The sequence below is a fragment of the Muscardinus avellanarius genome (assembly GCF_963383645.1).
Source record: "Muscardinus avellanarius genome assembly, chromosome: 9".
Lineage (NCBI taxonomy): Eukaryota > Metazoa > Chordata > Mammalia > Rodentia > Gliridae > Muscardinus > Muscardinus avellanarius.
Window position 1 is genome coordinate 69024316 of NC_137795.1, and position 12775 is coordinate 69037090.

Below are 12775 nucleotides of genomic sequence, written 5' to 3' on the forward strand. Positions count from 1 at the left end.
ACAGTAGAGGTGTGGATGGGAGAGAGTTTAGTGGTTGTGAATGGACAGAGGGATATTAAGACCATACAAAAGAAGGCAATATCAGTGAGTAGAAGGTAACATGAGTCTAGGCTTACGGATTCATCCCACGTGTCTTAGATGCCTGGCTCATTGATGGGATTATATAAATAGAGAGGAAATCTGTAGGAGCAACATTGCACAGAATAAAGCATGCACACTCCATCAGAAATGTGAATTCAGGGACCAAGAGAAAGGCCTGCACTAAGGAGGCAGAGGTAACCATTGTTGAAATGTGTGGAACTGGAACTCAGAATGAGCATGTGGAAGAAGAGGAGTGGGCTGAAGACATGTCACAGAATAAGTAAGAGTTTAATATTTAAAGGGGAGGCAGAGAAAGAGTATCTTCCCCTCTCTGAACACACACACATTGATAGAGAGTTGTCAGAGGGATAGTAGGAGAACAAAAAAAGAGGACTCTCAAAGTCAGGGAATATAGATAGTTTCACAAAGTAGTAGCCATGGTGTTACACAGGAAAAGGGAATCAAGTAAGAATTTGACAATGAGGATTTGGCAATTAGAAGGTTGCTGGTAGTTTTTCTAGTAGAATTTTAGTGGCATATTGGAGACAGTGACCTCATCTCAGAGGGTTTCCCAAATGAATGGAAAGTAAAAAAAATTATGAAGAAAAAGACAGAGAGGGAAGGAGAGTGGCTATAAGGGACAGAAAGAGAGAAGTAGAAGAGAGAGATGAGGGGAAAGAGGAAGGGAGAGAGGAGGAGAAAGAGTAAGCCAAAAGCAGAAGACAGAGGAAGGAAAGAGAGGGAGAGAGAGGGGGAAGAGGAGAGAGAGGGGGAGAGAGAGGAGAGAGAGAGAGAGAGAGAGAGAGAGAGAGAGAGAGAGAGAGAGAGAGAGAGAGAGAGAGAGAGAGAGAAGGACAGAAGCAGAAACTGGACTGAGGAATAATTTTATTATAAAAGGATAGAAAGAAATAGGATATTAGCAAGAAGGACATGAGAATTAAGAGAAGGTTATGGGCTTTTTTTGGCGGGGGGTGGTACTGGGGGTGGAACCCAGAAGCTTTCTACCTCCAGGCTATACTCCCAGACCATTTTTATATTTTATTTGGAAACAGGGTCTCACTAAGTTTCTGAAAGCCTCACTAAGTAGCTGAGGCTGGCTTCGAACCTGTGAGATCCTCCTGTCTCCGCCTCCCAAGTGTGGGGATTACAAGTGTGCGCCACCACGCCCAGCTTGGGCATTTTTTAAATAGGCAAGTTTGAAGTCTATTTGCTGACCTTAAGGAAGGAGTCTGAAATACATGTGGGAATTGGCAGGATAGCTAAGCAAAATTCTGATCATGGAAGAGACAGGAGAGAATAGGCCTCAGGTCAAGGCAGAAGATCGAAGTATCACATCAGAGTTGAAGATGAAACCCAGGGTCAGATTTTGGAGTGAAGGAATGCATTCATTACAATATCAATTCTGACCCTGCTTGGGGTTCCAGATATTTTTTAAAAAATCAGTGGAGCCTGGTCTCAGCAGTGCAGCAGTGGCTTTATTTAGATGTATCCTGAGATGGAGTGAGAATGAGTAAGAGTTGTGGGGAGAGGAGAGTATAAGATAGGAGAGATGGCCAAAATGAAATGGAGATGGAGCCCTTTGATTAAAACAAGATAGACAGGGAGGGTGAGTCAGTCAGCAGCTGGCCACCATGCTAATTTTCTATAATGTAAGTTAGTACAGAGTGTTTATTTTTTTTCATGGAAATAAGGAGTGTGCATCCTAGACTGGGACTCGCATTGAATAGATGAGAATGCTGTGGGAAAGAACAACAAGACTCGGGATGCCACCTCATCACTCCCTGTGCCTCCTGCCACTGAGCTCGCTCAGGGCTCTTCCCACGCTCACTTGCCTGTCAGTCACTGGGTTGCTATGGAATCCCAAGCCTCCTGTCTAAGTTGCTTGTAGTCAGGGAATGATTTTTCATAATACAAAAAAGAAGGGTTTCTTTTTTACTTCCTCAACAGGAAAAAAAGATCCTAAAGTATTATTGCAAGAATACAACGAAAAAACATCCTGTGCACTAACATTACTTTATTACTGTGTTTAGAATGACACAGAATGACTTCATGCAGGAGATTCATGTGTTTATGGGTTCAATGGACCACTACTGGATATAACAAGTTGGCATGATAAAATAAAGTTCATTTGATTTTATTGCCCTGTTCCCATTAATAACTTGGAAATCTTAACCAGCACTGGCAAAATTAGAAAGAATAAAGGAATATACAGTGCTAACATTATTAATCCCATAAAATATAAAAATGTTTTACATATAGCATCTTCTATTACAGTGTAATTGATGTTTTTCATTGAAAAAATCTTCAGATTTCTCGTTTAGCTCAACAATCAGTGTAGCATTCCTTTACCATCTACTGTACATTTACTGAGTATCTACTATACGTGAAACAAAGCACTATTTGGAGTCATGAGTAAGACACAAAGTTTAACAGACAAAAATCATGTCCTTAAAGAATTTGAATCCATTAGAAAGGTTAAAGCACATACATAAATAATTATTAGCCATGTAAAATGTAATAGATTCCAGAAGAAAGCATAAGTTATCCTGAGATTTCAAGAAAGGGATTGAGTAGGATAGATGCATATGTTTAGCTTCCCAAGACTGGCTCATAAAATAAAAGAGAAGGGAGCTGCTTAAATGTTCTTAAGTTAGTAGAATCTAGAGATCCTTCTACTTTCCATTATTTCTGAACATGCCAGTTCCCAAATACTTAGAATACATAAAAATCAGAATCAAGTCTCATTCCACATTAGATGTAATGCTTAAAATATTAGTCCTTCTTTGATTTGGGAACCATCAACTTAGATTTCACACTAAAGTGAAAATAATAGATACCAGAGTTCTTCCTAAAGAAGAAATGTTGGTAGAAAGAAAAGTTAGAAGGAAAGACAGAGGTGGACGTCTTAAGGGAGTGAAAACACAATTCACCGTTGTTGAGCAATGGAACCAGTCAAGATGTCCATTAACAGATGAATGGATTACAAAACTATGGAATATGTACACAATGGAATTTTACTCAGCCATAAAGAAAAACACAATTACTTAATTTACAGGGAAACGGATGGAACTGGAGGACATTATGCTAAGTGAGATTAGTCAGTCACAAAAAATAAGAAATCAGATGCTCTCCCTAATATGCAAAAGCTAGGGAGAAAATGAGTCACAGGAGGAACTCTAGACGAAGAAGGAGATTCTACAGATGAACAAATAAGGCAACCTAACTGAGGGGATTGGAGGAGGGAAGAGGGAAAATCTCTAATGCACATGATGTACTTTAACAAACATATCAATATCAATCACTAAGCCAAACATGAGAAGGAGGGAGGAGGAGGGAATGGGGCAGGAATTGGGTAAGGGCTAATTGGGTGATGTGTGCATGTATGTCTCTACCATCTTGCATCCCATTAAAATGTATGAATACAATGCACCAACAAAAAATATTTTAAAAAGAAAGAAAAGAGACACATAAAGGGGAAAAGGACATCTGAGATCACTGACTTGTTTTGCATTATTCCCCACAGTAGGAAAATTTGAAAATCTAAAGGTTTTGATAGATTAACTTTATTTTAGATACTTGGATACTATAATTATATTTGTTAAATAAAGAGAGATGTTCATACACAGAAATATAAATATGTTTTATGATACTATAGATAGATATCTCAGAGATTTAAATGTGAATATAAATGTATGCATGTTTGTTCATATTCATTCATTTAAATATTATCTGTGTCCACTTGGGCACTTCAAAAACAGAGTTGAGCAATTGGAACAGAAATTGATCAGCCTAAAATCAAAAGTATTCAGTATATGATCCTTTACAAAAAGCAAAGTATGTTGGCCCTTGGTTTAGACCGGGTGGTATAAAGGAATGTGAGAATTTCTAAAGAATCCAGGGGGAGTTTAAGGTTCTAATTGGATTTAGTCAATTTGTAATCAATATTTAATCAGATAGAAGTTATGTTAGAGACCTTTCTACCCTACTTTAAAGAGGGTATAAGAATTTAGAGGGTTCTATAGTCTGCATCCTTTTGACTGGCATCCTAGACCCAATTCCTGAATTACCTTGAGTTTAATCCCTGATCTGGATGTTTCTTGCCGCAACATTCTAACTAGACAGTCAGCTGAATCTTTTTTTTTAATGTACTTTTATTGGTGCATTGCATTCTCACATCATAATGTAGGTCAGAGTGATAGGAACATAGCTGAATCTTGATACTAGAATACTATGGCTCTTTTTTCTTTTGCAGTAGTAGGAATTGAATACAAGGCCTTGCATGCTAGGCAAGCATTCTACCACTGAGCAACATCTCCAGACCCTATAATATTGGTGCTCTTGCTCTTTTTTTTTTTTTTTTTTTGCAGGTCTGGGAATGAAACCCAGGGGCAATCGACCTCTGAGCTACACCCCCTGCCCAAGTGTTATTTTTTATTTTGAAACCAGGTCTCACTGAGTTGCAGAGGGCCTCACTAAGTAGCTGAGGCTGTCCTCAAACCGCAATCCTCTGGCCTCAGCCTTCCGAATCCTGGGATTACAAGCATGCGCCACCATGCCCGGCTTGCTCTTGGTCTTGATGACTCACTCATATAAACAAAGACTTCCTAAAAAAATAGCACAGGGACTTTATCAAATTTAAAGAACAGAGGTACGACTGTATGAATCTGCATGCTAAAAGATATCCATATGTGGAGTGGAAACCAGTCTAAACTTGCTTTAGTTATAAATGGGTGAGGAAGAGATTGCAGCACTCACTAGTAACTCTGAGAGTCTATCCAGTTTACACTTAAAAGAACCTACTAGCTGCTCAGGATTTGATTGGCTTAAGTGAGTTCCAGAAACTTGCTATAAGGCCAATCACATTTGTCTCAAAATTAACGAAGGAGGTAGTTATTCTTATGTGACATGATTGGGAAGCTCTAACACAGGGCACCCACTTTGGAACACATCAGATGTAGCCTTTCTCCCTCCCATCCCCACTCTAAGCCCAGGAGCATGGAACTGAGTGAGCAAGAACAGCTTGGAGTGTGGATGGGTAGCCAGTAGAATAGGTACGTATTTTGGAAAACCTTGGGAGGGTACAAAGTGGGGGAGTAGATACACAGATGAATGAGAGAGAGCTGTGGCCTGATGTGAGAGAATTTGCAAAGCCCAGTAAGCGGATGAATTCAAAGAGTGTAGTGTTGACCTATACTAGTACAAGTGACTCCATTGGTGGTGACAGAGATATAATATAAAATATTATATATAAAATAATTTATTATACGCATGTACATATATGTAATTTAAGATATTATATGTAGCTGGGTGTGGTGGCACACGCTTGTAATCCCCACGCTTGGGAGGTGGAGACAGGAGGATCGCACAGGTTCGAAGCCAGCCTCACTGGCTTAAGAGACCCTGTTTCCAAATAAAATATAAAATAGGTCTGGGAGTGTAGCCTGGAGGTAGAAGGGTTCCATCCCCAGTACCACCAAAAATAAATAAATAAATAAATAAAAAATAAATAAATAAAATACTATATATAAAATGAATATTATACTTAAGGAGTAACTACTTATCAAATAAGAAATTTTCCCAAAGTTTCATGTTCATAAGCCCCAGGTTCATTTCAGAACTGGAAATCTCAGGTCAAGTTAGTAACATTTGGAGCCAAACATCTGAAAATACACAGATCCCAGCCAATTCTGGCAGGCCAGGGGAAAATAATGTTTGGTGTGAAACAGAATTCACCATTTTATGCTCAACAAAAGCGAGTAAGCTACTTACTGACTCGGGAGTTTCTGCTGGAGGCTCTGGAGTGGCTTCGCTCAGCTCCTCCCCAAGCATCCCCAGCCCAGGCTGAGGAGATGACGAGCCAAACACTTGGGCAAGATAGGAATGAAAGTCTTCACAGATCTTTTTAGACAACTTTTGCTTCAGGGTATCTTTTCAGGGAAAAGAAGAAAAGGGGTATAGTAGAAGCAATGAAACATTACTCAAAACCTGTTTAAAACAATCAGCAGGCCGGGCGTGGTGGTACACGCTTGTAATCCCCGAGCTTGGGAGGCGGAGACAGGAGGATCGTGCTGGTTCGGAGCCAGCCTTGCTGGCTTAAGAGACACTGTTTGCACATAAAGAAGTTAAAAAAATAGGTCTGGGAGTGTAGCCTGTGGGAGTGTATCCCGGAGGTAGAAGGGCTTCCAGGAACCCCAGTACCACCAAAAAAAAAAAAAAAAAAAAAAAAAAAAAAAAAAAAAATCAGCAGTTCAGCGCTCTCCTAAGAACAGCAGACAATTTTCCATTACCTGAAATCAGCTGCTAACAAGAACTAATTTAGAAAGCATTCTTACATATCTGCAAGAGGTTACATAAAATGACTTTATTTAATAATATCCAAATTCTACCTAAAGGGCTGGCCTCTCCTGTATTATGTTAAAGGCCACTGCATCTAGTTTTTAAGGAAAGCAAAGGACCAGCTAGCCTAAATTTAATTCCTCGTTGGTAGCAACAAATTACAAACTCCTTAAGATCATAAGATGATGTCACCCAAAGATGATAAAGCTCTTCAGTTATTAAAATGGAACCTTATTTTTGTGGTGCCAGGGATGAAACCCGGGTGCATTTTACCTCCAAGTTACACCCCTAGCCCTATTTTTTTATTCTTTACTTTGAAACAGGGCCTCACTAAGTAGCTGAGGCTGGCCTTGAACTGTGATCCTCCTGTCTCAGCCTCCTAAATACTCTGATTACAAGGGTGCACCACCATGCCAGACTAAAATGTAACCTTTTTCAGAAACAAGTAATATTCTGGTCATTTTAACACATGAACAGCCCAGTGAGATTGAGTGTATCAGATAAACCTGTAAGTCAACAAGCAGAGTGCTGAGCAAATAAAATCCTAGGTTAGGAAAGTGCTGGAGAAGGAAGGGAACAGAAAGTGGAAAACTTTCCAACATGGAATGCTAGCCCTGGGGCTGGCAGTGCTGGCACCTGGTGTGGGCAAGGCATGAGGCCTGCAGGGTCTGAGCCAGTCACATCAGGCCCGAGGAGATGGATGAGGACAAACAGAAGCCTGCAAACATGTTAAGCATAACTTATTTGCTTTACTAGTTTTCCAGGGCCCTGCCAGAGTGAGTCACCAGTTTCCAAAGAATTGGAGTATATTTTATTGTAAAGTGATACTGACCATAATTCAAGGCTAGATGAGTCAGTATAATAGACCGCTCCATTAGTAAATATCAGTTAATTTGAAAGGGTAAATTTTGCCTGGAGAAGTCCATCAGATTACCATTAATATCATTCATATCCAAAAGGTTTTTCTTAAGTTCCTGACATTGCCTGTTTTCATAAAACCGCTGATATTTTCCTTCTTTTTGGAGTCCTACAATATTATTCAGCAGGCACATTTGATTTTGTTTTTATTATGTCATTGCTTTCTGCCTTGATGTTGGCATGTACTATCGCTTTTTCTCCTTAGGCAACTTTCTTTCTTTCTATTTTTCTTTTTTTTTTTTAAGGTCTGGGGATGGGACCCAGGGCATTCGACCTCCGAGCTATACCCCCTGCCCTGTTTTTTATCCTTTATTTTGAACCGGGTCTCACTAAGTTGCAGAGGGCCTCACTATGTAGCTGAGGCTGTCTGCGAATCTCAATTCTCCAGTCTTAGCCTCCCAAATGCTGGGAGTGTTTACAAGTGTGTGCCACCACACCCAGCTGCAACTTTCTGAACATTAACCAGTCGTAGCAATATCCCCAAGTCCTCCTCTTCCTCTTCATTCCTTTCCACTGACCATGGATTCTCCAGTTAAACAACTCCATGGCCAACTCAGCACTTAATATGCATGAATGAAGAAGACAAAGGATTGTACCCTTTAAACTGGCTGTGTATCTTTTTGTTTTTTACCCTCTGTAGTTTATGTGTTACATTTTAGTGTTGGCATAAGCCTCAATGACCTCTTGATTTTCACTGTGGGTCAAAATCATCTAGAGATGTGGTACTTGGAAGAGAAATGTGAATTCCTTCCTCCCGGGCAGACAGCCTTACCTTGCAGAGTGAAGAAGTCATCGAAATGATAAACATGCTGTGGATCTGTAGCAATTAGATTCATTTCTTCAAGGAACATGTCAATGTTGGGGTCACTTTTCTTCACCACCCCAATCACAAATATCTCCACGTCAGTGTCACCGGCTTCCTTCACCACTTCCGCCAAATTCTTTTTATCTCGGGAGTCTGTCTGCCCATCAGTGATGACCAAGGCCACCTTCTTTACACCTGGCCTTGCGTCCTTGAACATGTCATTGGCTGCTTGGAGAGCGGTGGCCGTGTATGTGCCTTCCCCCAGGTACTGCATGTGGTCCACAGCCAGCTTGAAGTCATCCTTGCTGGAGAACTGCTTCAAGTTAGCCACCTTCTCCACCTTGTGACTGTAGTTGATTATTCCTATGCGTGCTGTGGCGAGGTCGAGGGCAACCCGGTCTGCCAGAGTCTTCACAAAATTTTGGATAATCTGGAAGTTCTCTAGACCCACACTCTCTGAACTGTCAATCACAAACACCAACTCCAGGGGAGTCTCTTTGCATTTGGGGCCACAGCCTAAAGGATGAATGTGGAGACAGAAATGTTGCAGGAAAAGGAAAGGGGCAAGAAAGGGCAAAAGGCTGAACCTGAAACCGGAATTGTTATCTTCCTTTCCTGCAACTGTGAAAATAGCTTCTAATTTCTATACTTGACTTTCTAAAAATATATATTTTAGGGTGAAAAAGAAAGGAAAACACATTATAGAGATAATCGGCATTTATGTGTCCATTTCTTAAATTAAAATATAAGTGGTTTTATTTTTGTGGTGCTGGGAATTGAACTCAGGGGCATTCTATCTTTGAGCTACACTCCCAGTCTGATTTTTCATTCTTTATTTTGAAACAGGGTCTCACTAAGTTGTGGAGGGCCTCACTAAGTAGCTGAGCCTGGCCATGAACCCAGATCCTCCTGTTTCAGCCTCCCAAGTACGGGTATTACAAGCTTGCACCACCATGTCCTGCTAAAATATAAGATATTTTTAAAAGTTAAAAAATAAAGTTAGCATGCCTCACCAATTATATTCCTCTCCCTCTCCCTAAGAGGTAGCTTCTCTCCTAAATTACTCCATTTCATCATGTGTACTTAATCTAATTCTGAATGCTAATATTTCAGCCTCTGACCATATATTTATTTGGAGATTTGCTTGCAAGCATAGATAAAGTATTGAGATGAACATTTTTAATTGTGGGGGAAGGGTTGAGACCTTAAACTGTACACAAGAAGAACTGCCCCTAACTGGAATAGTTTATGCCCCCAGTTATCTGCATTGATGACCATGGTGACTTCCTTGTTATCAAATAGGCCAGCAGCCCATCTGTACTACAAAACCTTTTGAGAGGAATGATTCTAGAGAATACTGTTCAATAAACAATTCCATTTAGGTCAGTAATCACTCATTCACAGTAGATGCCAGATGTCCTTCCAAACAAAAATTATCAGGGTTTTCTTTCTTCTTTCACATATTCTTGTTGCCCAACAATCTACCACAGGAAGTTATCGGGAGACTGTGCTAATTTTATAAGGTTTCTAGAACCCAGAAGCCAGGTCTACACTGGTCTATCACCATAGGGAGTCCCAGGCTGGTCTCTAGGTCCAGAAATCTTTTAGGAGATAAGCCAGTTCTAGGATTCCCTATATGGGAAGATAACAATATTCCTGCCTTTGTCCACTTTAAGCACAGAAGAAGTCTCTCTTATCATTATCCCACTACTTTCTTGCCTTCGGCTAATCTCTTTATTTCTTCATTATGGTAACTATTTTAATAAAGTATTCAACCATAGAAACATTTAGATATAGTTGCCAAGCAGGTTGAACCCCTGATTTGCCCTCCTGCCTTGGAAATCAAATACAGCTCTAAAAATTGTGTTCAAAACTCAATTCATGCCGGGCGTGGTGGCGCACGCTTGTAATCCCTGCGCTTGGGAGACTGGAACAGGGGGATCGCACAGGTTCGAAGCCAGCCTCAGCTACTTAGTGAGGCTCTCAGCAACTTAGTGAGACCCTGTTTCCAAATAAAATATAAAAAAAAAAAGGTCTGGGAGTATAGCTCGGAGGTACAAAGCCTCTGGGTTCCACCCCCAGTACCACAAAACAAAAACAAACAAACAAAAAACAACTCAATTCATAAAGAATTCATGGCTTCAGCTGGGTGCGGTGGTGCATGCCTATAAATGTAGTACTTGAGAGACTGAGATAGGAGGATTGCAGGTTTGAGGCCAGCCTCAAACAACTTAGCAAGACCCTGTTTCAAAACTTAAAGAAATAAAATAGGCCTGGGGGTATAGCTTAATGTAAACTGTCTCAGATATTATAATCACCAGCTAGACTAGACTGGAATAGCAGCTGAGTCCTTGTAATCACTCATCCTTTGTTGCATTTTTTTTCCCCACCACAGGTAAATGTCACTGACTACAAGTGAGCATGGTGCTTACAGAAAGCCAGGCTGCCCTTTTGTGTAGACCAGGCTACATTCTAGGCTGGTCACTTCACGCTCCGTACTTAGCCTGGGAAGACAAATCCTTTTCTTAAATCAGCGTTCCCGTGGGCTCTCCACTACATCTACTCAGCTTCCCACTGACTTTTCAAATGAGCTTCACACTTCCCCACTAGCTATGTAATACACGCCTTCTGAGTAAACACGTGATCTCACGACACACAATATAGTGAGGCTGGTACTTTAAAGGAATTTTTAAATTTTTCTTGATAGTCAAATCTTACCACATATTTTAATAATAAGTTTGATAATTTCTTCTTTCTGGAGAGAAAAAGAAAAATGTATTAGCATTAAGTGTTAGACTGTAGTAATTTTTTTCCTGGACTCTTAAAAGATATGTCTTATTACAACCAGCATTGGGCCATTTGATTTAATCCTCTTGCTGCAGAAAACAAAATCAATGGCTCAGAGGTTTAAATGTTAGACATAATATATCATAACTGAAATGAGATGGAGTTGTGAAACTTAATAGCTCAGACTTGGGGATTTCAAATTGCAGTTACAGCATTTATCAGCAGTGTGACCTTGGTTATTAGATGGCCTAATAGTCATCTGAGTCTCTGTGTCTCAGGGCTCTGATGCAGATTAAGGGTGGTAAATGCAAAAAGATCTCTTAGCACAGGGTCTGGCCCTATTAAGTGCTACCCATAACAGCAGGGTGCAAAATGTGCCTTCGGTAATATGTTTTAAACCACATATGCTGAGCAACCAACCATGTACCAAGGCCCAAAGAGAATTTTTCCTATGCTGTGGTTTCTCATTTTTCTATACAAATCCTCAACTTTGAAAATCCCCTCAAGTTTCCTACTACTCTCAGTTTGGCTATTCCATGAAATGTCTCTGTGTTTCTAATGTTCCTTCTTTGTGCTGATAAACATCAGCTCCATGGAAGGGCCTGAGCTGACCTGAGCACTAGAAGCAAGCCTGCTGAGGCCCTGCCCTGGGTAGCATGCTTATAAGTGACTGGAAGGAGACTACAGAAGGCAGGATCCTACATTTGCCATAGACATGAAGCTGGAAGGCATGATTAACAGAAGCCTGGGTCCCAACAGGAAGAGCAATGGGCCCAATCCAAGAAGATAAAATTTAACCACACAAGAGTAAATTTTGTCTTGTTTTTGTGATACTGGGAATTAAACTCAAAAGTAGAATACCTCTGAGCTACACCTCTAACTCTATTTTACGTTATATTTTGAAACAGGATCTCACCAAGTTGCTGAGGCTGGCCCCAAACCTGTAAACCTTCTGTCATAGCCTCCCAAGTACTGGGATTACAGGTGAGCACCACCACACCCAGCCTTGAGAGTCAAACTTTAAAGAACAAATCTACAATGACAGAATCAGGGTAGAGGTAATATAGCTGATGACTTAGCCTAACAGCATATATGTGGACTCTTCAGGTCATTTTAATCGAATCTTTTAAAGTAAAAACTGAGTAATAGGCCAATGACTCTGAGCAGCTATTTAAAAATAGCTACCAACATAATGCCAGGTTACATTACAAAATTGCATACAATGAGGGAGTCAACAGTCATTGCTGTTTTAAGGCTTTTGTCATGTTTTCCCACATTTACAGAGGCATTTAATAAACCTGGAATGAAACTGCATACAGAAAGAAAAAGGTATATATCTATACTAAATATATCTAGGGAGGAGAAATGTATATAGCTAATTTTTTTTTACCAGAGGAGAAAAGTTTCTATGCCAAGTTTTATGACTACAGTTTTTCACTTCAAATTATGTCATAATTAGTTTCTCAAACTATTAAATATTCTGAAAGATGTGATCACTAACATTAAATGCATGGTCCCTTTTAAGGCTCTTCAATGAATACTGCTCAGCTATCCTTCAGAGAAGTTGCAGTAACTGATACCTCCAACAGCAATAGAAGAGAAAACCTATTTGACTTTAGACACACAATTCTGGTAGCTGTTATTATTGTATATTCAGTGCAAACTAGTACAGCAAAATAGCTCATTGATTTAAATTGCACTTATTGGATTGTTAGTGAGCCGAAATCTTATTTCATATGCATGCTTCCAAGTTTTATTATCTTATGCATGGTCTTTGCATGTCCTTTGTCTCATTTTCTTTGATTGGAATGTTTGTTCTTTAATTGGCTTATACCAGCAATATACATG

At 40.0% G+C, this 12775-nt stretch overlaps 1 protein-coding gene across 1 annotated transcript in view; it reads right to left on the minus strand.

The window, feature by feature from the left end:
* COL28A1 (collagen type XXVIII alpha 1 chain) overlaps positions 1-12775 on the minus strand; it is a gene marked incomplete at both ends in the record, with an annotated part of 152881 nt that overhangs the window by 8666 nt on the left and 131440 nt on the right. Inside the window, 3 exons of the mRNA XM_080701208.1 lie at positions 5851-6008; positions 8108-8656; positions 10859-10895. Coding sequence (XP_080557334.1) covers positions 5851-6008; positions 8108-8656; positions 10859-10895 — 744 coding nt within the window. The remainder of the gene's footprint in view (positions 1-5850; positions 6009-8107; positions 8657-10858; positions 10896-12775) is intronic.